We start from the raw sequence: 26,007 nt of genomic DNA on the forward strand, positions 1-26,007 counted from the left end.
GAAAACTATGTACTAAGAGATTTCAAAGTGGGAAAGGATGACATGGTTTTAATTCATTTAATTCTGTGTTCATTGGGTTTTGGTTTTCTTTGCCTAGAGATTTGATATTACAGATAAAATACACAAAACTGAGTAAGAAATATGTGATATGTTGTAATAATATTTTCTGGTCCTCAGTTCACTACTCTTGAACAAAGTCCCATTCTGATTCACACAAGTACCATTCTGGACCCACACACTCATGGATCTCTGCCAGATACCATTCATATCCAACTGGGAGTGGAAAGAGATATATTCCAATAATGTGAAAATACAACTTCTTTTCCCTTACACCCATCAGATCCATCCCTGCATTCTCCTTGGTTCCACCGCCAGCATGAGCTGTTGGATGTGCTGGAGAGTGGGTGCACATTGGGCCTTATCCTGAGCCAACCCCATTGTCCCAGCCCAATGTCCCACCACTCTATACTGCCAAGGAAGAGGTGAAGCTGGTTGCAATTTTGGCTGGAGACTTGTTAGTGTCTGTGCCCCTGCTCAGTGCCAGCCTGGGAAATTGCTTTCTGCTCCTTGGCATTGTCAGTGACTGCCAACAGTCACCTCCTCCTCACCCCACAATAAATCACAGTGAAACGGTGCCATGAAACATCCAACAGCTGCTGAATTTCACCCAGGAGATTGCTGCACCTCAGTGACAAGAGAAGTGATTTTGCATATCAAGATTTTAAAGTAATTTGGGGCATTGTGAGATGAAAGACATTGTTGATGTGAAAAGAGAATTATTATATTTACTTCAAAATCCATTCTCCACCCCATGAAAACAGTAGTTAAAAACAGAGCGTGTATTGCAGGATGATGTGAAAACCTGGCCTTGCTGGTGGGAGGGAGTTTTCCCAATGATTTCAGGGAAATGAAGGCTTCATCCCGCACTATTTAGGAGCTGGTGAGGCATAATGGTTAAGTCCAGCTAATTGGATGCACTGCTATAGGCACTTGAGAAATGTGTTAGACAGATGCATTCAGCTAGATAGATATCCCTTGGTGCAGAGAGCTGAAGTCAATTACAGAGTTAAATTGTGAAAGATTTGACCTGATGTCATTTATATCTCAAGTCATAATTAATGCTTAAAGTTCAACTCTATGGCAATTTTCTTTTAATAACACTTAAAACCTATATAGAGCTGAAAGAATTGCATAGACGTGATGAAGGATGACTTGAGTGGATGCCAGAATTTCAGTGTCAGTAATTAATCCTCAAAACATCTTTGTGGGGCATTTGGAAGCATCATTTCCCTCCAGTTTCTCCTTTGAAGAGAAGCAGGGTGTGCTTAATGCCTCCCCAAAGTCTGTGGCACCTGGAGATAAGGACTGAGGTTTTTTCAGGTGCTAAAACAGTGAACACTTAGCTCAGCTCAGCTCCCGTCTTTTTGTCCTGATGAATTTTTAAATTTTACCACAATCTTTAGAAATATGGACAAATAACTTGACAAATAGCCTGGTTTTTCCCAATTAAAATCTATGCAAATGTAGAACCTGAAGATCTGTCATAAACACAGCTTCTGCCTCAGAGGTTTTTATGTGGATGAAATATGAATCTTACTGAGGGAAGAAACGCGCTCTTGGGCTGAGACCTTGTAAACTGGGATTCAGCTCCCTGCAGATTTTTATGGTCAGGTTATAACTGCCCGTAAAGCAGGGGTAAAATGGAAGTGCTGACAAAACTTTTAAACTATAACAGTGGAAATGGCGCCACAATAATTTATAATCTACAGGCAGCTTTGGATTTATTATCACAATGACAAATGCACTGTCATTGTTAATAGGATATTTCCCAGCAAGGACTTCTTGTTATGCAAGCCAGGTTCACTATGTCATGCAGCATGATAGCAATAAAGTCTACAAGAATTTGTAATGAACTTCAATTACTAATAGATTATGGTTAATGGGAAATATGTGCAGTAAAGATATGGGTTTTTATATGCGCCTTCTGGTACTGTACAAGGCAATGATTTATGCTACAATTTCTGTTAACATTCTCCTGTATGAAAAAAAAAAGCACCTAAATTGGTGGAAAGCCACTCCATCCATAACAAATATTTAAGATAATTTTGCACATCATGTAAATGAAGATGTAAAATTAGATATTAATCCATTTCATTTTAGCATTTGTATTTTTATTAAAAATGAAGACTTTGCACTACTGTGTAATGACATTAAAAATCCTATCATGGGCTGCAAGCATGAATTACACCGACGTAGGAATGGCGACAGCAGCCGAGCTGTGAGTGCATTTGTTCAATTTGCTGTTGTAATTAACGGAGCAGGGAGAATATTTTTCTATGTATGATTTAAAGTAACAACCCTGAAGCTGCTCAGGCAGATGTGTTTGATGCAGGGGGATATACACACGAAGTCTGGGCTCCTTTGGAGGGGGTCAGCCTTTTCCTCCCTTGCTGTGGCTCTGCCCCAGCCTTCCCGTGTGGCATCGCTCCAAAGCCGCACCTCGCTCATGGACATCGGGCTATTCCCTTCCCCGCACAGCAAACCTCCCACGGGAATTACATTGGAAAATAATCACCTGATGCACCATCAGAGCCACAAGCTCATTCTTACTTATCAGAGGGACACAGGCCTGAGTGTTTGCCTGCTGTTTCAAAGCAGACTTCCTCCTCTTCCTTCTCCCTCCCTCCCTCCAGCTCTTTTCTCCTGTACCTGTATTGTATTCCAGGTTTATGTGCTTATGAAATGAAAAGGAAAATGAATGTCTCCCAATTTGAAAACAAACACTGTTCAGAGCCATCTCTGAGAAATATATAGATGCAATATAAAGGATTGCATTTACCCAGAGTCACGTTTCATTGCTAAAACGTGTATTTAGCCAGAAAGGGGCACCCATGCATGAAGAACTTTCAGGATCATTTCTGGGATATTTTTTAATACAGGTATCCTGAAGCCTTACATGTTTCAGTCAGTGCTATGCTGGTTTAATACCACTTCTCTCAGTGAACCTCTGTATAAGTTAGTTTTCTAGGGGTGTAAGTGAGGAAAATGTGGGGTTGGGATTTGCTCTTTTCGCAAGGCATGTAGTGATAAGACAAGAGAAAAGGATTCAAACTGACGGAGGGCAGGTTTAGATTAGATATTGGGTAGAAATTCTTCATTTTGAGGGTGGTGAGGCCCTGGCACAGGTTGCCCAGAGAAGCTGTTGGTGCCCCATCCCTGTAAGAGTCCAAGGCCAGGTAGGATGGGGCTTGGAGCAACCTGATCTACAGGAAGGTGTCCCTGCCCATGGCAGAGAGGTTGAAACTGGATGATCTTGAAGGTTCCTTCCAACCCAAAATATTCTATGATTTTATGGTTCTATGAAGACCCATCCCATCGACCTGGGGGTTTGCAAAAACCAGGGCTGGTCTGGAGACGTGCTTTTCAAAGCAATTTCTGCTGGTTGAGATAAGGCAGACTTTCTGAGAGGAAAACAATTAATTTGGTGCAGAAAGCACACAGGTAAACTCAAAATTGCCATGTAAATCCCAGTCCATAAACAAACTGCACTCCCCAACCATGCTGTGGAATAGCAGTGTCTCACTGTACAATTAAGGGTGATTCCCACATGGAAATGTGGTTCTTCACTCTGTTAGGAAGTTCTTTGAGAGATTTACAAAATGTCCTACCGTTTTTATGGTAAAATGAGCATAAAATTGTGCTTCCCCACACTCATTTCCTACTAAGTAATATTTACTTCTTGGAAATGTGTGTGTTCCAAATTTAAAATTAAAAATAATTTATCCCTTAAGGGTGCTCTGCTGATTCAGTTTTCCCCTAGTCCCTTAGCAGAAGCAGCAGCATATACAGAACGGAGTTTACTGTATTTTTTTCCTCCAGTTTTTTTAATGAAATTCTCCTCAGAAGCAAAAGAGGGGAAGGAGCTCTCTCGTGCATTCACACTGAACATCTTTTGTGTGTGTGTGGTCATATCCTCCTCTCCTCTCCATATCAGCTCTGCTCCTCCTCATCTTTCCTGCTCTCTCCTGCATTTTTAGAACAAACCTCCCCCAAAACCCCTAAAACCCCTTTTTTCATGTTATTTTTTAAGTCTGCTAAAAAAAGGAAAAACAACAGGATCTGCGTGTGCATCTTATTGCTGGGTTTTGTTGTTGGATTTGAGGGGGTTTGTTTTTGTTTGGGCATTTCTGTGGCTCTCAAAGATCTCTCACTCCTGACAGGGTTGATGTGGCAATATTCAGCGGTCACCTCGTTTGCAAGCACCATTTAGAAAAGGTCACTGACAGCATAAAAGAGCTACGAAAAAATTTGTGTCTTTAATTTGTTTTCCATTAGAAATGCATGCAGCAATCTGTTCTAATGAGAGATTTTCTTTCTTTCCTGCTTTGGCATGTGACTGTAGCAGCTTACAGATATACTGAGGTCATGTAACGCAGGAGTCTGTGCACAGAACTGTGTAAAGTGGTAATAGATCTTGTTCTGTTCAACAGCTGAGAAACATCAAGGAAACATTCTAAAATACACTGGAATTAATATCTGAGCACTAGGAGAAGTTTGTGTTTCAAATAATTTGCCCCAAAATGAATATAAACAGCTATTAATGCCTAATATGATCTCTTGAAATCACTTCATATCATTAATAATCTATATTTTATCAGACATGTGTGTGAAAAAATAAAACATAATTTCTTGCAGCTAAAGTATTACCTAAAGTAAACCATTTCAACACTGAATCAAATTATTTCAATGGCAAAAATCACACCTGTATCACGGGACAAATTGAGTATTCAGACTATTAAATCCATTCAAGCGACTTTATTGTATTCCACTATGTATTGTGCCTCATAGAGAGCAAAACAGTTCCTAAAACCATAAAATCATTTAGCAAAACAAATGCATCAACCCCAACAGCCTCACATGGAGCAGGAACTAAGGAGATGAAACACCTTCTTGCTGAACTCCCTATATACTGAACAGATTTACCTGACACGACACCATTGAAAATGAAAAAAATGCTACTGGAACTGGTCAGTTTTGTATCACATTTTATTTTTACATTTTCCTTGTTACAAAGCTCACAGGCCTCCGCTGCCTGTCGAGGGAAATGGTGTGACCAGAAGGTTTGTGTGGTTAATTAAAAATACAAAAAATAAAAAAAAGTCCTGTGTGACTGTAGCTGCTGATTCCTGACCAAAGACTTTGCATCAGGGCTCACCACTGAAATGCACCTCTCCAGGACAGTTGTTACCGACCCTGTGCCTCAACCATCTTCCATTGCTTTCCTCTTGTACATCATCATAAAGTAAAAATCCAGGAAAAAAGGAAGCAGTGCCATTAAATGGAGTTGGCTTCGGAGGCAGGAGAAGGTAACCATTGAACATGCAGGTGTGAGGCCACTTTCACAGTAACTGAAGGTATGAGATATTGAAGTCAGAAGCTCAAGAAATCCCATCAAGGAGCCATCCAATAGTCGGTCATTCTGAGCCTCCACTCCTGCTAGCTGCACTGAGAAGCTGTAATTGGTTTACTTGGTCTGTAAACAATGATGAAACCACATGTAGCTGTGGATTATTTCTTAGGAAATGGTTAGGTTTCTGTAGTGCCTGAGTGGATAGGCTGAGTTATAGCTGATTATACAACATCCGTATGATAAAACACAATTTACTGCCCAGTGAGTTAAACATTCATGGATTAGTGTGGAATTAATCAGCTATTAAAGCTCACTTATAACAACAGATGTTAATACTGATTTCTTAACAAGCTCCAAAAACTATATATCAGTGCTGAATTAAGCCATTTAAAAATATTAAAAAAAACATATTTCTGTACTTAACAGTTTGTATCTGACTTTTTGCTTTAGATCAAGAAGCAAGAAGAGGTTAATTCATGGCTCAATCACTATTACACATAGGTTGTTATTGAAAAGCACCTTCCCATCTCTGTTTTCACTGCATCCAGGCTTTCTTAACTCTTCCATTAACTGACACTTTAGTTCAGGAGGAGCAGTTTTAGAAAACTCCAATGTTTCTGTCAGGAAATCCAGCAATAGCTCCCCATCTTTGTCCCCTTCAATAAAGCAGCTTGTTATGTCCAAGTGGGACGGGAGCTCGTAGAGCTGGTACTTCAGCCCTGCTGAATCCAGTATCTTTGGCAAGTCACCAGAGGAAACGTAAGAGCAGAGATCATTCAAAGGGAAAGAAGACCCGTACTTCTTCCACAGCGTTTCCCAGCCACTCTTTCCTAAGAGATGAACCACCAGAAGAATGCTCAGGAGTAAGGAACAACATTATTTGAACACATTTTTGATCATCTCTGGTTTTTTAGCAGTTGTCATCACTGCGAGCAGGATCTTCCCAGACTTGGGGTGTGTCCTGGGGTATGATGGTGAGGGCTGACTCTCTGCTCCTGTGCCTCAGGTTTGGGGACTGCTGGAGTAGGTGGACACATTATCTACCCTGGAGCTCCAGCACCTCTCCCCAAAGCCCCCAGATGAGGCTGGAGCAGTTCACACCCGTGCATGTACCTCTTCTCAAGAGACATTTTACAAAACAAAACCAGCTGGGTGAGTTGAAAAGTCCCGAGTTATGTCTTCATATCTTTATTTTTCCTCAGTCTGGATATCTGATTCAGTATTTCTGCTGTAAATCATTTTTAAAAGGATCACCCACAATGACTGGACAGGATGAAAATAACTTCGAGCCTAATGAGCAGCTCTTCAAAGTTACAACTATAATTCTCCCTAAGTCCTAAAACCAGTTGCTCCGCGGTTTTGCAGTTGCTTTATCTGCAAACAGTTATTTATAGTCAAATAAACAGTTTGGTGTTTAGAAGAGAGGCTACAATATTTTCTTTCACCTGGTGGAAATTGAATGCAGAGCGCTAATTGCAGGAAATTTGCTGGTGTCAGTGTTGTGTGACTCAGTGCCGTCTCTGAGCCGAGCAATTATACAGTACCTGAACGCAGCATTATTATAATGGCCCTCGACAGGCTCAGCATATGGCACTGCTTTTGTTTTCAGGGCGATGTAAACAGATCCATAGCTCCTGCAACTCGCCTGCTCTCCCAGCAGGGTCGGAGCAGGAGGGATTGCAACTCCACCAACTGACCCAAGCCCTCTCCTACCAACGACTCGTTTTTAATTAACACAGCCTGATGTGTTTGTGTTGGAGATGACATTTTCTTTTCTGAAATGAATTTTGTTCTGCTGATCTTTCAGTACCTCTTTTTGCTTCAGTGCTCGTTTTCATGGCATTTCTTCCTTCCTCTCTATTCACTTGTTTCCCCCAAGGTTTTCCCTTGCCTTCCTCTCTTCTATTCTGAGCCCTGCTCCTCTCTCCCACTTTTTTGTTGGTTCCAGCAACTTCTGCTCCATCAGAAAACATGGAGTCACATTGCCCACAGAGGACTTCAAATCCTCTTTGTGAACTCAGAACTTTAATAATTTTAATTTTTAATAAGCACGTGTTCCTTCCTTTATTCACGTTTTGTGAATAACCGAATGGAGAGGTTAAGTAACTGAAAAAGAATTTCAATTAAATATGTGTAAATAATCAGCAATAGTCTGATATTATGATCTATTCTCATTCAGTCAAAGAACAAGTACAGTGGTTTTTTAAATCATTTAAAATAGTATCATTTAAAATAGAGATTTCTTGTTGTGAACTGCTTGAAAACACTTTGAACCAAAAACATTTTGGATAAAAAATAGTTTGGATAAATGTGGTTCAGAGAATTGTCACTTCATTGTGGACCCTTCATGAACAAAATGAAAAGCAACTTCATCAAATACAGTTTGCAGACGTGGCCAAATTCAGTAAGAAATTAAGCTTAAACCTCTGAACAAATAATGCTTAACATCCCTTTCAAAATTATCAGATGAGACCGTTTACACAACTAAAATTTCCATAGCTTTTAAGGCAAATTAAAGGCTTTCCAGAGTCAAATTGGACTCCACCATTTCAGTACCTCTGGCATAACTTCCTCACAGTATTAAAAGGTCGTTGTTTACTCTGCTCCTACATTTTCCTGCTGGATTGACCACAGAGTACCTCTATGAGACCTGAAAGAGCCTAAGAATGCTGTTTTCTACACAAAAATGATGATACTAAGGAAATGGGCAGTTTGAGAAGAAAATGAACCATATGTGCTGTAACACCTGCTGTATGGCACAGCCGAGCCCCGTCGTGGCCGTTTGCTTAATGCCACAAGTCTCCTGGAGCGAGATAATGCAGCGCCCAGCCTGGAAAGCCTTTTCCAGCAAACAGCAGAGGCTGGAGCAGCTCTTCTGAGTGACAGCTGCAGGATGGAGCCTCTCTCCTGATGTGAGGCCTCTGCTGTCGTCCACAGCTGGACAGGCTGTAGGATGGGGAAAAGCACAGGGCAAGAGGAAGATGTTTTGTGCCCACGAGGTGGGTTTGGTGGCTCATAACATCGTGGTGTTTATGACTCACACAGGTTTCAATGGATGTCAGTTCACCTCTGTGGCCTGTCCTAAACTCACAGGAACCCCAAAGGTCCTCACAGCTCTTGGCTTACTGGGCAGCACTGGTGGAGCAACTCTCACCTGACACCAGGATAATGAGGAGCTTTGCCTGTGATTCCAGGAGGCTGTGGAAATACCGCACAGTTGCTGGGATATCTTTCACATAGTAGAGCATCTGGAAAAAACAGAGATGCTGATAGACACACAGTGCCATCCTGAGTGACTGTTATAACTAATACCACTGGTAAAATAATCCAAATAGGGGCAATCCTGACAGGTGAGCAGCGGGACAACAAGGCACATTAGCAAGATGCCAGGCAGTGGGCTTGCACTGCAGGCTCAGGCTGTCACTGCTGTGCCTGCTCTCTGGCTCTCCCAGGACCAAGCTCATGTTCATTCATTAACCTGAGATAAAGAGATTCACCTTTCTTTGCAGTGAAGATGGCTTGTAAGGGCTTCAGTGAACTTGGAAATACAAAGGCAATTTCATGGAGAGGACAAGGAGCTTTTGAAGACACTAGTTAAAATGTATTTTTAGTTGACTGCCACCCACAGCCTGGTTAATAGGACTACTGTGCTCAAAGCTGCTTTTCATTTTTGCAGTTCACTCATGCTGAAGTACTTCAAATTACTGGGAAGTAAACTCACCTTTCTTCCCCTTAGAGTGAATAATGAGGTCACATACTTCATGCATACTTTTAACAGCCAAGACTTTGATAGCATTTACTTTGCAGAGACTCTTACCTGGATCATGTGAATGAAGTCCCACTTTTTAGACTTCTTTTCTGCATTCATTCGACTTTCATACTCATCAGCTGTCTCCTCATGCCAGGTAAACTTTACCTTCCCAAGGTTTGATGTCTGAGCCACACGCTCTGAAATACAGGAGAAGGCAGGACAAAGTTATCTCAATTGCAAATATGTGGCTGATTTCCACTCAGAGCTTTAATACATCCAAAAGTCATATTTAGATAGAGAGTTTTGGTACCAGCTAAACACAACAGTGGAATATTTAAAACCTTGAGCCCATATGTGAGGAGGAGGCTGTGAAGGGCTTTGTAGGATGAAGTCTTAAGAGGGTCTGATGCTTTTTCCTTTGCTGCCTCATTTGGGCTCCTCTGATTTTTACCTGACTTAAAAAATAATACATTCTTCCCCATGACCAGTTCAAGTTGATTTAAAATATATTGGTTGGGATGAACATTTATGAGGCCACAAGCAGCACACTTCACATTCAATAGGAGAAGGACCGATGGTCCCATCACACAAGTGCCACACAAAACCCACATGGCTGAGCAGAAGCCAGGCTGTGGTGGAGGGTTTTCCCCAAATAAATACAGGAGTTCAAGGATGGATCAAAGAGTGGGTTATTGTGGAGAGAAGCACAATTAAAAGGCTGAGAATGGCAGAGAAAGCAAATGTCTCCTTCTGAGACTGCATAACCGGGATGGTGGGAGAAGGAAGGAGATTTGCTCTGTAAACAAGGACCTAACTCTTGACATTTTGGCTTCTGCTATGTTGAAATAATTTTTCAGAAGTGCACAGTTTTGGCTAACTGCTTCAGGTAAAAGGGAAGACAGTGTTTTAAAGCAAAGACTAGGATAAGGAGCGATATATGGAGTGTTTTCAGACCTCAATACAATGCACATTAGCAACTGAGGAAAGCAGAAAGCTGGAGAAGTGGATTCAAAGAATAAGTTACACTGAAGGCCTGGCTTATCACTGCATTTCTTTCCTTTTTATAGGAGCAAAACTGAGAGAGAATTTCATAATTTAGGGGATGCTGGAATACTAATGTCCATCTGCTGGCATATGGAGCTCATCTCACTGCGTTCCTGCCTGGCGCCCAGGATTGCTCCAGGACAAAGCTAGCCTGGATGCAATTCCTGTGCTTCGCTGGAGTTAGCATAAATTTAAAACTTAAATGGCCCAAAGGCAGACTGAGCCTTAGCTACAGAACACATGTTCAAAACAACACAATTTGCTAAAACCAGTGCCTTTACACCATTAACGACAATGTTACTCCTTTTGGGCTCTGATTAGGACACAACCCCCTCAGACAGATGAGAAATGCTCCATCAGTGCTTATCTCCATTCTTCTGTGGTTGGAAATGGGCCATCTCCTTCAGATGCTGCTGCTGTTACTCTGTTAACTTCCCTTTATCAGTCAATGGCCACAGCACTTGCAGTTCAGACTTCATTTGCTGTTTTAAACTCAGGTGTCATCCAGCAGCAGTTCATATCCCCATCACCAATAATCTGGTGCAATCTGGTTCCGTTCAGCTGCTAGTCTGTCTGCAAGGAGGAGCCAGGATGACAACTGAATTGCTTGCCAGGGTGGGCCTTTAAAGTCAAAATTTCAGGAAAGGCAAATTCATTATGTGGATTTTCTGCCCAAAGATTCATCTGAAGCCATTCTGAAAAGTTTTCCTTAATTTTCTCTTGAGTTCACCCCAGACTGTTGTCTGGTTCAAAGCTGGTCATGTGCCCCTGTCAGATGCCCTCAAAACTGGGCCACCTGCAGATGTGCAATGGCAAGGCAGCTCAGTCCTGGGGCCACCAACACTCCAATTATAGTCACCAGAGGACTTCACCTGGCCGTGGACCAGGAATGAAGGAAAGCCACAGCCCAGCCATGGAGCTTTGAGTGGAGCTTCCATCGTATGTCTCAGCCTAAGAGAAACCTGAGTTTGTCATCACTGCATGTCCCAGTGTGAAGTTTCTCTTGTGAGCTTGGCTTCTACTTCCCTAGGAGAAAGTATTTGGTGAGGCAGAAAACATAATTCCTGAATCCTCAGAGGTGCAGATAATGTTTCTAATTCTCCACAGAAAATCTGAGGCCTCAGAAACCTAATTAATGGTACCTACTGGGGACATGATTAATTACCAAATAAGAAAGTTTAAAGAAAGAAATTCAGATGAATATTTCATTTCCAGTTTAGCATAAAACTTAAAATAAGGGCAACATGTTATATTTTTCTTTAACTTCCTTCTGGAAAGAAGTTCATTAAAGTAGGATAGGACTGTTGGTGGTAGCTGGTGGGACCACTTAGGAAGATTCAGAGCAAACCCAGTCCTACATAGCCCAGATAGGACAGAAATCCTTTGTGCAGGCGCACAAATGTCTCACGAACAGAGCAGATGCTCTGTTGCCCATCCTTCACCATTTCAGCCTGGAGCAATGTAAAAGCTCACGGGATTTTGTATTTTTGATTTTTTAAAAGATCAGGTCCATGTAATACAGAGACAGATATAAAGAAATTACGTGTTTCTTGGGAGCCTTTGGTGTTTCCAGTGACTCTGAATTCCCACACTGCAGGGAGAAGGGAATTTTTTTTTCCTTTGACTTCCACAAGCTGCTTCATACCGAGAATGCTTCATTTTTAAGGACTGAAGCAAGAGCAAGAGTTGGAGATTTACAGTGTGGTTTTACAGCCTGGTGTTTACTATGGTTTGGAGTATTTCCAGCAACACAGTCTGCTGATGAGGTTCATTCATTACTGTCACATCCATTCAGCAGCCCCTCTCTGGGAAGGTGTGCCGTGCTCTGGGCTGCTCACAGCTCGTACATGCAGCTGGCGTCACCTCCACATAACACCATAATTACTTGCTAAGGTGAAGCCTAGTAGGTGTTAATCCAGTGATAATCAAACTGTGGGTTGCTATTTAATGCTCACTTTGTAGGGCAATTTGACCAAAGTACCCTTGTTAACACTCAATCCTCCTTGGAAAACGATTTGCTTTTCTTCTTGAGTGCTGCTCGGACCTTTGGGTTGGTGGAAGGAAACAAACTCTAAGCCCCAGAGCACATGGCAGAAGTCTTTCCTGTCAGTCTTGCTTTCCTGTCCGTGTTTTCTAATTCAAAGCATGGTAACTAATTTAGTGCATCACTGTGAGGTTTAGCTATTTGTTGGAAACGATTTTTAAGATGTCAGAGAATTACCATGAGACATTAACATTTTCCCTTTGATGCCGAGGAAGGATCCTGATTCAGTGCAAGTTGAAGGAGAAAAACTTTCTGAAATGTGGGTATTTTACTCTATTCTCATACAATCACCAATCACTTCCCACCTTGTTTGACTTTTAAAGTCTGTCTAGCCAAGCATTTGCCATGCAGAGTTCTTGCAGTGTGAGAGACTAAGATTTTAAAAACAGTAAACATTGTTGAGAAGTAATGATGGCAAAAAAGTATAGAAGAGTGAACTTTTTAACTTTTATGAGACATTTCTGACAAGAATACATTTGAATGTAGGGCCATCCAGCTTTCAACACTTTTTAATGCATTTAGCATATTTAATGTAAATTTAATTTATTTAATGTAAAAATACCTTTGTACTTGGAGATTTGGTCAGCACTTGGCTCTATCACCTCATTGTTGATGCTGACTCCGGGATATCTGGCTTGTACTTTTGAGAGGATCAGCAGGTCCATCTCACCTAGGGAAGCAGGAGACATGAAACACAAAATGAAAGCAGAGCTCAGGCAAATGTGGTCTCCATCACCACCATCACATCCCCGGTTTTGAAGACTGGTGCCTGCTGTTTGCATACAGAAGACGTACAACACGGGTACGTGCAGCTGTTTTGTATTTTCAGTAGGTTGCCACTGGAGATTGAGCTCTAGGATTTCAGAAAAATCTAAATATCCATTCCAACTATCTTCATCTCTCCTCTCTGACTGCCAAGGGAAAAATCAGCCACAGTCATACCTGTGGCTTGACCTCATATTTTCTGGGTATGGTCCAACCTCTTGAGAGATATCCTAAATGACTCTGACAGTGCCAGTTCTGATGGTCCCAAGTCACCAGTAAACCTGGCAGGATTCCTTAGGAGTCAGTAAGAGCATTTTTAGCCAAGTGCCTCACTGTTTACAAGGTCATGTGGGGGAGGGCAAAGAAAATATGTGTTTACACTGGAATCAGAGACAAACATGTCTGTTTGTCTTTAGTGTCCCGTGACTTTTCCCAAAAGAATGATGAATAGAGCACATGTTTATCCAAACCCTGTTTACAGAATACCTCGGAGATGATTCCACTTTCATTTTTTTGTGTGAGGGATAGTTCTCTCTAAACACTGTTCGTGCCAGCTATAATTATTTGATTGATGGATGCATCAGTAGATCCAACATTTCAAAATTTAAAAATAGCTGCCATATGTCTTGGCATCTCACCCCTTCTGTGTATAGCAAACTTAGGGAGATGATATTCCTGACTGAGGCACAGGTCCAGGGACAATATCCCAGTGGCTTGCTTAGCTTTCTTCAAGCTCACTTCTGCTTATTGTGCTTGGATAGATTTTAGGTGGAAAAATAATAGAGGAATAAATTAAGGTTGAAAGAGTGAAACACAGGGTAACTACAGTGAATAACAGAGCCAGGAGTCACGTTTCAGGCAAATGTATTGTCCTGAAAGATGTGTTTGTGCTTGCACACAACTCCATGTTACAAAATTCCCTGCAAGTACACGAAGTTATGTTCTGAATGGAAGATCACTCAGCGAGCCCTGATGGCCAGACAGGCCCTTGCTGAGGGGCTGTGGAGGGAGAGCCTGCACAGCCTCTGCCCACCCTCATGATTTTCAGTGCCCCTGAACTCTCGCCACGTCAGCATTAGCTCCATTATACAAAATATTTGAGGTACAGAAGGAAAATATTCAGCATTAAATTGCTCATTAGTGCCCAGAGGACATAATATATAAAGCGAGGAAGAGTTTCATTTTTTCGGACTCGCATGGCTTTCTCAAAGCAACCAGTAATACCAACATTTACATGGCATCAGTGGAAGCACATTCTTTGAGGGAGGGAAATTGAATTTCCGAAGCAGTAGAAATAACTGCAGCTTTGCTATCGCTGCAAACCCTGCATTCTGTTGAAAAATCAGAGCAGAACTAGTTGTCTGCAGGCTGCCATGATGAAGTTTGAGAACAGACAATTAGTAACAAACTACTGCAGTAGCTTGATTTTTGGTTGCTTTACCAACTTTCTGTAAAATGACTTAGCCATTTGAAAAGGCTGTGCAGGACCTGATAAAAACCCCAAAATTTGAATTTTGTATTTCCATATGCAGATAGGTTAGTATATTCCTTTCCACTCTTCCGTGCCAAACCACCCTTGTACTGTCTTTAACCAAAAAAACCACCCCTTTGATTCATAATTTAATCCACAGCCTTAACTGACTTCAGTCAGCTGTTTTATATGCAAACAAGTGTCCTGAGGCATTTTACAGCCAGATCTGTGGCAGCTTGCATTATCAACAATTTGGCAATTAGGCTATCGGAATTATTTAAACTCTCCAACACAATTACCTTTTAAAGGCTACCACTATGTTCACCATTAAGTTTCTAATTAAACATTTTACGTAACGGGATAGTTTATGGCAAGTTGCTACTTTATAGCAGTGCTGATGACTTTTATGGTTTTTAAAGGTACAGAGTGCGACGCGCTGGAGTGTGAACTTAATAAAGCAGCGGCTGTGGGCGAAGGTAGGCGCCGTGTACGGGCGGGTGTAATGGGATATGATCCTGCATTAAATGGTTTCTTTGTCTCTAGAGGGGGAAAAGTGGAAAGGAAATGGTTTCCTTCCATGCTCTGTCCCCGTGAAGCACAGGGCAGGTGGCGCCAGGGCAGCAGCTCCATCACCACACTCCAGTATCAGCCAGGGTTGGTTGCAGGGATTTGGGAATCAGTTCCCTCCTGACTTCACAAGAATCTGTGATGGGAACAAGCCAGCAAGCAGATGGGTTTTGGGGATTTTTACATCACAAAGTGAGTTTTGCCTGCACATTATTGATTATTGAATGTCCATCATGCCAAGCTGGACTGTCCCTGGTCAGGGAGTGAAGTACCTCACCAAGTAAAGTGTTCCCATTAAAAATATTTTTTTTTTTGGCAGAAGGGTGTTTTCCTTCATTTGGAGAGCAATGTTCCTGCCCTATCACACTGTCTGTTTTATAACTAATGGCCACCATTTATGTACAATTATTGTATGGAGGAGAGATTGACAGAACTGAGATTAGTCTTTGGCAATGGTATGACTAGAGCATCTAAGCTAAATTAACTCTTCATATAACATTTAAGTGTGGTAACTTAATAGGCAGAGCAGAAAACTTAGGTTTTAATTATGGGGGAACTCAAGCAAGAATTTAACAAGAAGAAACCACTTGATCTTACTGGTATTGTTTTTCCACCCAGTGAACTTGAGATAAAATACTTATTTCTTCTGATTTCTACTGGATTTCTTCTGGAGCTTATGTTCGGCTCCAGTGTTTTGGGGGACAGCAGATCCAGGAGGCGTTTCTGCATTGACTGTGGTCGGCAAATAAGTACAGGCAAAGCAGAGCTCAGCCATGACTGTCACATAGCAATGATGGGGAGTTATCACCTCAATAAATAGTTACAATGCAAGTAGAAATTTGATATTCTGAGAAACCTAAGACATTCTGGCACTTTTTTTGGTGTGTGTGTGTGAAGAAACACTAAGGGGGCAATTCAAGCTTCTCTCTGCCCTTCAGGAGTGATAGTCCAAAAGGAGATGTTTTGTGGAGGACATAAAAGAATCAGGGTGGGGAGGCCAAGATGTTTTCAGATGATATGGTTGCACACCAGCTAACATCATTTGTCCCTTGGAGCTGACTTTTCAACAAAAGACTTATTTCCCACTCTACTCCTTCTTGCAATTTTTAATCCTCTAATCTTTGGAAAAAAAATAATAAAAACACATCAATATTGAAGTCTGTAGCATACCTGCTCCGCCACCAATGCTGAGGACATTGATTGTAGACTTCCCATTTCCAATACTGAAAAACATTATTTATGCATTTTAGTAGAGCTCCCAGTAGAGAGGGCTAAATGCAAGATGTGAAGCATTGGAGATCCCATGAAGACTAAAATCTGCAGGACAAAACCACAATGCAATCTGTGCATGTACAGGCATGCCTGTGAGCGGGTAGGAGGGATCAGATTCAGAACTCTGCTCTTTGGAGATTTACCATTTCCCGCTATTTTGGCAATTTGTAGAGGCTTTTACTGTGAGCAGAAGCAGGTACACACCTTCTCTGTGTCTGTGCTCTGAGGAACAGAGACTTCCCTGGGTCTCGACCAGCAGCTTAAAAACCATTTGTAGAAGTTTTACATTTTGCAAAATGGGGAGGAAGAGAGGAGAGTACAATGTTCTTAAAATCCCTGAGGGAGGCTTTGGCAGAGCCATGAAACCCTGAGCCCTGAAGAGAGCCTCCCCAGAGCCAGGATTCAAAGCTGGCTACCACCTCCTGAGCCAGCCTGCAAAGTCAGAGGTCCAGCAAAGGACACACACTGGCAGGCAAAGCATGAGAACTGTTCAGCTGTACCAGAGAGACTCTGAATATTACCTGAAAAGATTACTTTTAAAAAGCTACTTTCAATCAAATTTAATGTTAGGATGTAGTATCTGTTACTGCATTTCAGAGTTGATTCAGGGTAAGCTGTATTTGTGTGCGAGGAAACAATGCAGCCTTATCTCCTCCCTGCTAGGCAGGCTCCGTCCCGGAGAGCCGCCATCCAGCCATGTGTGTGTACAAATGGAATCTCCGGCCAAGCCCTATCAGAGACCTACAGATGGGGCAGCTGTCAGGGAGAAGTAATCTGCCTCTTGCAGGCAGCCCCCTGAGCCCAGCCAAGCCCATCACCGTCATGGGACTGTACCCCAGGCTGGCCCTCAGCTCGGTGTGGTCACCTCGGTGTTACCTCGCTATCACATCCGGCAGCTGCCTCTCCATGAACTCCCGCATGCTCTGATGCTCTGTCGACTTCTCCAGGAACAGGCGGAACGACCGGAGGTATCTGTCAGGGTTGGTGAGCAAACTCCTCATGGGCGACGCCATGCTGGGGGTGGGAAGGGTGAAGGACGGAGGGGACAGGTCTCCTCTCAGACCTAGAGAAGGAATAAAAAATGCTGGAGGGGCAAAGTCAGCAGGTGCCTGGACTTTGCTCCACATCCTTGGCCCTGCCACTGCCCCTTTGAAGCACTTAGAGGAGTGTTACACAATTTCGCAACACAAGCTGTAAATCAGGTCCAAGCAGCAAAGGGTAATACATCATCTTTAATCTGTGCAGAGGAAGTGCCATCATTTTTTAGCTGTGCTGACACAGGACTCACCCTGTTAAAATCCAGTAAAAGGGTCTTCAGACAGTTCTTAAATAAAAGAAATTTTCCCCTGTTTTGTGAAGGCATGGAGAGGCTCCAAAGGCTGGTTTTGGATTAGAAGAAAGTGCAACACCCATCTCCAGAGATGCTGGCAGATGTCTCTATCTGTATTTTTAGTCTTTTGATGTTCTTAAAAGGAATGCTGATAGTGGGGTGAAAACAATAAAAACCTTATAAATGCACTTTATTTCTCCAGTTCCTCTGAAGATAATGGTACAATTCCCATGGGCTAAGTAGTTAATTCACCAAAGCCACATGAGTTACAGGAATGGATGTTGTGCTAAACTCGGCTTAGAGAGAGTCAGGAGCAAGGGAGGCAGAGTGTGCTACCAGGAAATGTCAGGTTGTAGCTTGAAAAGTGCACAAAGATGCCTTCATCCTCTCTTAAACTGCAGTTTAAGTCCATCATGTCTTGTCCTAACTGGTAAGGAGAAAGAGGAACCCTCTTCCTCCTTATGGGTTCCTTGCTTAAGGACTGCACCACATTTCCACAGTGTCTCTTACCATCTCCTCTGCCTTTCCTGCAGAGGTTACATCCCAGCCACTTCTCATTATTTTTATTGTTCTCTTTGGACTGTCTCCAGCCAAGCCTCCCACCTGCTGACATTCCCTGGCTCCTGGTACAGCCAGGATGGCTTCCCTGACCCCACTGAGACCCCTTGCCTTCCCTCACCAGCATGACCACTGGAATACAAACCATGGGCTTTTCCCAGACTATGTCTCTTGGCCCTTTGAATTATAATTCTGGCCTCTGTTGTGCTCAAGCCCCTTCCAGCTGCACATCAAACAACAGTCTTGTACCTCCTCCAAATCATGAACAGAAACACAAGTGAGTAGCAGGCTCTGGTTCATACTTGCCATTACGTCCCCTTCTGGCAGTGAACTTTTCACAAATTTCCTAACAATGCAACCAGTTTTCCACCCACCCAATATCTGTCTCATCAAGGCCACATCTTCCTCACTTGTTTATGAGAATGCCATACACAATGCTGCCAACTCCTTCTCCCCTGTACAGCAGCAGAAAGATGGGCTTGGCATTATTTCTTCCTGATATTTCCATGGTTTTTGGCCATCACCTTCCCTTTGAAGGACAATTTCTAGGGACAGCCATCATGCTGAGCAGCTGCAGTTCTCCAGCTCCCTCTCCTGCCCCCTTTCCAATGACAACATAAGTTGTTTGGCTTTTCCCATTTTCCTTCGCTGCTCATGACAAAGGTAATATCCAAGTCATGACATGCTTTGGTTTTGTAGCCCATGAGCCACATCTCCACATGTCCCAAAGGTTCCTGCAGGAAGGATCATGGTGAAGGTTGGTGACAATGCACCTCCTCCAGCATGTGCTGCTACCAGAGCCATGAAATCAATTAGCAATGTCTGATAATTGTGTCCTTGGGGCTCTCCTGAAGACCTCAGGAACAGGACTCAAGCTGTGATCTTCCACCCATATTGTCTCCAAGGCAGACCAGCTTTGGCATGCTCCCTGTTCCCCACTTTCTCAGACAGCAAGGATGCTTTCAAGGCGAAAACCAGCAAAACAGATCATGTTAAAGAGCAAAGATGAAAAAAACCTGAGAACGAGTAGATAGATGGGAGAGCTTTAAAACCTGTCAGTCTCTGACCAACAACCCCTCCTTGACCCAGATGAGCAGCGCTTGAACTCCCAGCAACCTCTGAAGTAACCTGGGAAAATGAAGTATGAATTTTGCCAGAAAGAGTAAGGAAGAAAACTCCTGGATGTATCTCAGGTGAGAACTACTCACTATTAACCCACCCTGAAAACACAGTGGTGTATTCCTTGTTTACTCATTCTTCTGCTCTGCCCAACTACTCACTTTTTATTTTAAGTGCAAAGAGGCTTTGCCATTTGCCACTGATATATTTTACTACGTTCAATCTTGAAAAAATATTTTGCAGTTAATAAGAGGAGATTTAGATAATAAACCTTTTTTTCTATGCCTCCCCCTACTTCCCATGATTTAATTTGCTGATGTCCCCTGCTCAGCAGTATCTAATGAACAGCTGAGATTCATTTTCATGTTAGCTGCAGTTCAAGGAATTTGTCTCGCTTCTTTCATTACGCTTTTGGCTGTTTGAATTTGCCCCATTTATTTGATTCTGTGTTTTGCTCTTTGAATTGTAGCCAGTTACCTTTAAAAAATGAGTCAGGGAAAGGAAGGAAAGGATTGTTTCCGAATTAGGCTGATAGAAACTTTTGGATAATAATGTTCACTTGGGCATGGTCTTTTCAGTAATTATCAAATTTATACGTAGCTCCCTGAGAAGACTGAGAAGTTTTGAAAGCAGACACTGTTAATGCTGCGGTTATTTGATCCATCCCGCGTTTGTGCAGGCACGAGCAGAGTGAAACCTGTTTTAAACTCGCCCTAAAACCCTTTAAACCTTTCCTGTGAAGCCAGAAAACAAGGCGGGCATGCCTTCAGCTGTAAACTATTTGCAGTGGGAGCCTGGGCTTAACAGCACGGGATTACGTCTATCGCTGAACGGCAGCGAAGGAGGGATCCCTCCGAGGGGCTCGATGGAATCTGCTCCGCTGGCACTCTCTCGCAGGCCGTACTTACGTGCAGTGGTCCGTGTCCCTCGGGGCTTTGGGCCCCCGTGGAGTGATGCCACTGGGGGCCTGGGATGTGCTCCCACCTTCTTCTCCAGCCACTGTCCCGGCGGTCGCTGCCGTCCCACCCCCGAGGCTGCGACGTGTCGTCACGGGGGAGGGTTTGCTGCCTGACGAAGGAGAAGGCAGAACTGTAACCTCGTGTGGCGGCAGCTGCCTCTGGAGGCAGAGGGGCAGCTCCGACCCTGCCCGACATCTCCGCTGTCACTCCCTGCAGGGTCCCCACCGGCTGTCCCCCGGGACACACCTGGCACGGCCACCAGAACCCTGGGAGCATTCGGACACCGAGCCCCATCCCTGTGTTAATTAGAGTATGGATGACAAATGAAGCGCTGCCGCGGGTGTATAGGAAATGCAGCTCTTGACAGATTGGAAATAGTTGTCTCAGTGTGCAGCACGTGGCGATGGGCAGCATCACTTGCAGTGTGCCTATAGAACCCTACCATTATAGAATACCTTACTCTTTAGCTGGTTTTCTTGCCAGCAGCTATTCTTCTTATCCCTTGCTTTCCAGGGCTTAAGCAATGGGAAGCATTTTCCGAGTTGTGTGCACCCTCTGCAGCCCTGTTAAGAGCAGCTTTATCCCAGGGAACACAAAAAGCATTGACCCATATCCGCTGTCACATTGTGTTTTGGTGTTCAGGGCACTAATAAAATATTTGTCCTATGTGTGCCTCAAGTTATTCTTTGTTTCTTAATATTTAGCAAGAAGGAATTTTGTTAAGTTAAAAGAAGACATTTTCTTTCTTAACTTAGATGGAGAAATGAACTGTTCAACGGTTCACACTATGAAAGTCATATAATATAATACCAGTAATATTAATAACGATGCTTTCAAAGGCACAGTTACAGGAAGAATGGCTGCAGTTTGACATTTAGCTGAGAGTTTACTGAAATGAAGATTTCATATCAACAGTTAAAATTGTTCAGCCAGAACGACGACTGTTTGGGAAGGCAGCACCTGCTGCACTTTTTTCTCTCTCCATACAGAATACCATTCCCAGAACACTTTGAGGGAATGAGATACAAAGCCCTTCCCCAAGGAATGGTGTTTAGTACCTATCATATTCTATGATTCAAAGAGTGATGCCAAAGCCATGCAGGAGGAACAAGCAGACCAGCAACGTCTTTGTCATTTCAAACCAACAACCGTGAACTTCCTTGCCTGTGGCAGGGGGATTAGAACTTGGTGGTCTTCAAGGTCCTTTCCAGCCCAAACCACTCCATGATTCTCTGATTCTATGACTTTATTTTCAAGGGGTGTTTTAAGGAAAATGAAACCCTAAGTAACCTGTCAGCTACAAATCAAGGCAGCTTCTCTTGGCTTGCGGTGTCCCAGCAAATGCTCCTTCTTCAGTGACAGCTCCCACCAGGCTGTGGGTGCAAACCCAGCTGCAGCAGCAGCCGTGCAAAGCCCCATCTTGGCTCCATCCTGATGATAAGCACTGCTGTTCAAACATAGCTGGACAACAAGGTCAGTGGTGTTTGCCTGGTTTTCTGTGCAGTTCTAAAAATCTGTATTAATTGGTGTCACCAAAGCTGTGCAAGCTGACCTAAAGAAAATAAACTCAGTGCATCTGGCCCACACTTTTCTCCCTCTGCAGAGCACTAAATATGAGTTTTCCAAGTGCCAGTTGCCATTTAATGTGAAAGCCTAAGTTTAGAGAGCCAAAAATAAAGATTATATGCATCTGGTGCTTTTAAGTGCTTTATGAAAATAAAAGATGCTGCTGTTAATTTGCTTTTTTAATTTCTCCTGGAGACACATTCTGTGAGCTTTAAGCCAAATCCCAGCCCTTCCAGTCCAACGTGTGCAGGGGAATTGGAGAGGTGGGGATGCTGCACCATTTCCTGGACCTTATTTTCCTGACCCCCAGTACCTTCCATTCCCAACAGTGTCTATAATGATGTGCTGCAGAGGCACCTGTGCCCAGGGCAAGGCTGTGCTGAGCCAGAGGCTACAAACCAGCAGAGAAGGACAGGAGCCAGGATGGGGGCTGGCATCACTCTTTAAAATGACACCCTGCAGAGAAGCTGGTCACACTGCCCTCAGGCAGATCCATGGGTTTGTTCGTTGATGTGATTTTACACTATTTAACATCATAGAATTATCATAGAATGTTTTGTTTTAAAAGGGACCTTAAAGATCACCTCATTCCAACTCTCTGCCATAGACAGGGACACCTTCCACTACAGCAAGTTGCTCAAAGCCCCATCCAACCTTTGCTTGAGCACTTCCATTGATGGGGCAGCCACAGCTTCTTAGTATTTAAGAAAAATCACATACCTGTCCTATTTTGTGTCCTCCTATATACAGCACTGTCCTAGATAGCAGGAGGCTGAGTTATTGAAAGGAAATCCTACAAGCATTGAGGGCACCAATATTTGGGAAATAATAGCTATTGAATATTAAGCATCCCTCTGTCATGACTCCTCAAGGGACAATTCATAGCTCTGTAGGTACTTAACCAACTCTGATGTGGTGTAATACTAAAATACAAAGTTGTGGGTAAGACAAGTCGACCCTGAAATCTGGCAAGAACCCAAGCAGTTTTCACTGGGCCCTTAAGTGAGTAGAGAGCTGGGAACAGCCAATATCTGCAGATTATTTCCCTCTCTGTAGTACATCTGCACGGGTTTAGGCTGAAAATTTATACTCTGGGAAGAAGGAGAAAGGAGTTAAATGTCATGGTCTTGGTCCAAATGAATCATTATTATTTTTTCTCCCAGGTGTACTCCAAGTGGTGGTGGAAGACAACCCCCAGTGAAGGAGGAAATGTGAAGGGGAAATTGCAGCACAGGATTTCCTGTAGGTTGTACTGATATACAAGCTCCAACAGCCTCATCAGTCCCATGGCAGAAGCAGGAATAGCAGCACAAAAGTATCCACAGAGATTTAGAAGAGCTGTGGTAACTGATGAACCAATTGCCTTCAGAGATGAGAAGGGTTATCTAAGTCAGTACAAACCAGGGTACAAGCAGGGTATTGGGACTGAGTGCTGCTTAGATGTGAAGAAGGAGATTAAAGTTCTGCGATACTGATTTTATCTTGGAAGGGATGGGATTGTCGGAATAGACCATCCTCTTGTGAGAAGGGCTGCAGCAACCCTCCCTTGGGGGATGATCCATCCCTGTGGAGCAGGGACCAGAACCTGGAGTCACAGCTGAGAAAATCTAAGCTTGGGTACAGGCAGGGGATGGATCCATGTGTAATGTCCCTCCTATCTTAATAAAATACAGGAGTACAAAGTATGTGGGTCAGTTCTAAGAAACTGGATTTTCAAGAGGCAGAAAGAGTGGAAAAGTCTGGGCAGGAGCGACCTAATTATTTACCTCACCACCAGATTTAAGCATCTGTAAATGGACCAAATATCTGAGCCTGGAGAATCAGGAGTTTATTTGGCTTACCTCTGGATCTGATGTAATCACATCCAGCCAGCCTGATACAGCAGAAGCAAGACATTGCTTAATGTCTAAAGAATTATTTCTGCTGTCTCCTAATAAACGTGCTGATGTAAGCTGGGGGTGATAACAAGAGCACTGCGCTGGGGTAGCAAAATCTCATTTTTCAGGGCAACCAAACTGTCAGTGCCAAAGAGCAGACAGGTTATTGCTCATGCTCCTCCAAGGTTACTTTTATTAAAATGGAAATTTTCAAAGCTTTGCATGCACACACACGTGGCCACAGGTGCAGACTTCCCTCGGAGGGAGAGAGGGGCCAGCTGCAAGGCCACAGCCATCCCCTTCCTCCTGCAACCCATCAGCTGCAACTCTTCCAGATGGGAGTACCCTGGGGGAACTGCAGCACAGCTGTCTCTGCCCCAGGTGAAAGGTGTCCAGGCTTCACAGCCCCCATCCTCACCATGGCTTTGGGGTGGGTTTGACAGGTACAGCAGCCTTTGGTGGGTGGGATGGGCTCCCCCACATTTGCCCCCCATGAATATCCCACCTGATTTGGGTGAGGATTTGCTTTTCCTCCTCAAACCCAGCAAAAGCATCATCACCTAAGGATAGGATAGAATAGAACAGAATAGAATAGAATAGAATAGAATAGAATAGAATAGAATATTTCATTTGGAAAGGTCCTACCAACTGCCTGACCACTTCAGGCTATAAGTTAAAGCATCCTTTTAAGGATATTGTCCAAATGCATCTTAAACAGTGCCAATAGCAAGAAGATATTAGAAAAAATATAGGGGGGGAAATAAAGAAAAGAAAGCAAACACTAATACCTGACTGATACACTGAGCAACTACAACAGGACAAACCTGAAGTTGACTACCAAGAACAATTTATTCAACAAATGTGTCCTTTTATCTTCTCAAGTACATCTGAGGAACAGATTTAATTTTTAGAAATGTGTGCCTTAGTTAAAACAATTTTGCTTTTCACCTCCCTGAAGTTAAATGAATCAAAGATTGTTTGTGAAGTATCTCATTATAGGGTGCTCCAAACTTCTGGCTTGTAGTTGGTGGAAAAAATCAGTGCTCTATTCCCAGATTGAAAAAAAATTTAGAGCATTTCAATTAGCAGTTTGAAACTGAAATTCTTAATTGAATTAATATCAGAAAGAAATTTGACTTGAAAAAAATGTTCATTATTCATTTTGGGGCCTGGGTTTGGAGGCAGTAAAGGGTGGTGGCACTGCATACCAGAAAGACCTGGTAGAAGGTGATGCTGCCAGAAATCATCCAGAGGGTTCAGCTCTTGTCCTGCAAAGCCACGAGCAGTGATGGACTAGACAAGAGACCACCAGCTTCTTGTTAGCTCTGAATGCAGCTTGTTTTTATTGGGGGCTTCAATCTCTGCCAAGAAACTAGTTTCTGTGCTGGAGAAGCATGAAGGACTCAGCAAAGACTTGGCTCAGGTTATTGATGTTATGGGAAAGCAGAATTATGCCAGGGAAGAAGAGACAGCTTTTCTTCTGTGCCACTTTTGCTGCTGATTTAGGTTTCTGCTGATTTAGGTTTTCTACACGTTTTAGCAAGCTATAATCATTCACTATGAAAGAAAGCAATTCTTAGGGCAGTTTACCCATATAATGGAATAATTATTTTTTCTTTTGAGGATGCAGTGATAGGAGGACAGAACTGACAGAAATATCCAACTACCTGTAAATGAAAAACAACATCTTGGTCATGTTTTTTCAGAGACTGTTATGAGGGACCACCTCTGGTACCACACTAACTCAGTGGAGCTTCAGAGCCATGGATGATGAAAGCATGAAGTGGTCGGAAGTCGTGCAGCTCTTAACACCTGCTCATGCTTTAAATAATTTTCATTTGTAACAGCAGTTACAGATTCTTATTTATTCAAAAACAAATATTCCTGGCTCAGAAGATCACTGTCTTTCCTATACCCATGCAATACCCACTTCCCATTGGTGCCTTCCCCACGTTACTAATTTCCCCTTAACTCCTCCTTCAGCTGTTCCCTAATGAGCTCGTACCTCATTTGAAAAGCAATCAACCAAAATTATAAGGCCTTTCTTCTATCCTGTGTTTGGAAAGGCATCATCCCCCTGAGCACATGGCACTGATGTCTGCTTGCACAGACATCTGACGTGTCAGTGCAGGGAGCTCAGTGGCCGCCGTTGCAGCATAATTTAACAACTGATATACCACTTGGAACTCCTTGGTGTGGTTCACATGCCTCCTAAATCTCTCTGCTTGAAGTGTAATATTTTCATGCCCTTCATATCTCTCCCTGTGCGAACTT

At 43.0% G+C, this 26,007-nt stretch overlaps 1 protein-coding gene across 5 annotated transcripts in view; it reads right to left on the minus strand.

Moving 5' to 3' along the window:
- Window positions 1-20,365, minus strand: part of LOC113953307 (histamine N-methyltransferase-like) — a 40,719-nt gene extending 20,354 nt beyond the window's left edge. Inside the window, exons 1-7 of one of the 5 annotated variants that reach the window (XM_027656319.1) lie at window positions 20,240-20,365; window positions 17,201-17,387; window positions 16,223-16,275; window positions 12,812-12,919; window positions 9,228-9,358; window positions 8,565-8,658; window positions 5,029-6,240 (exon numbers count right to left, since the gene is read on the minus strand). In XM_027656319.1, the coding sequence (XP_027512120.1) occupies window positions 5,885-6,240; window positions 8,565-8,658; window positions 9,228-9,358; window positions 12,812-12,919; window positions 16,223-16,275; window positions 17,201-17,337 (879 nt within the window). In that variant the 5' untranslated portion in view covers window positions 17,338-17,387; window positions 20,240-20,365 and the 3' untranslated portion in view covers window positions 5,029-5,884. Of the gene's footprint in view, window positions 1-5,028; window positions 6,639-8,564; window positions 8,659-9,227; window positions 9,359-12,811; window positions 12,920-16,222; window positions 16,276-17,200; window positions 17,459-17,612; window positions 17,632-20,239 lie in introns of those variants that run through there. The other 4 variants (XM_027656320.1, XM_027656318.1, XM_027656322.1 and 1 more) reach the window with 4 other exon arrangements.
- Between the last annotated feature and the right edge of the window lie 5,642 nt (window positions 20,366-26,007).

The sequence above is a fragment of the Corapipo altera genome, unplaced genomic scaffold (assembly GCF_003945725.1).
Source record: "Corapipo altera isolate COAL_440 unplaced genomic scaffold, ASM394572v1 68, whole genome shotgun sequence".
Classification (NCBI taxonomy): domain Eukaryota; kingdom Metazoa; phylum Chordata; class Aves; order Passeriformes; family Pipridae; genus Corapipo; species Corapipo altera.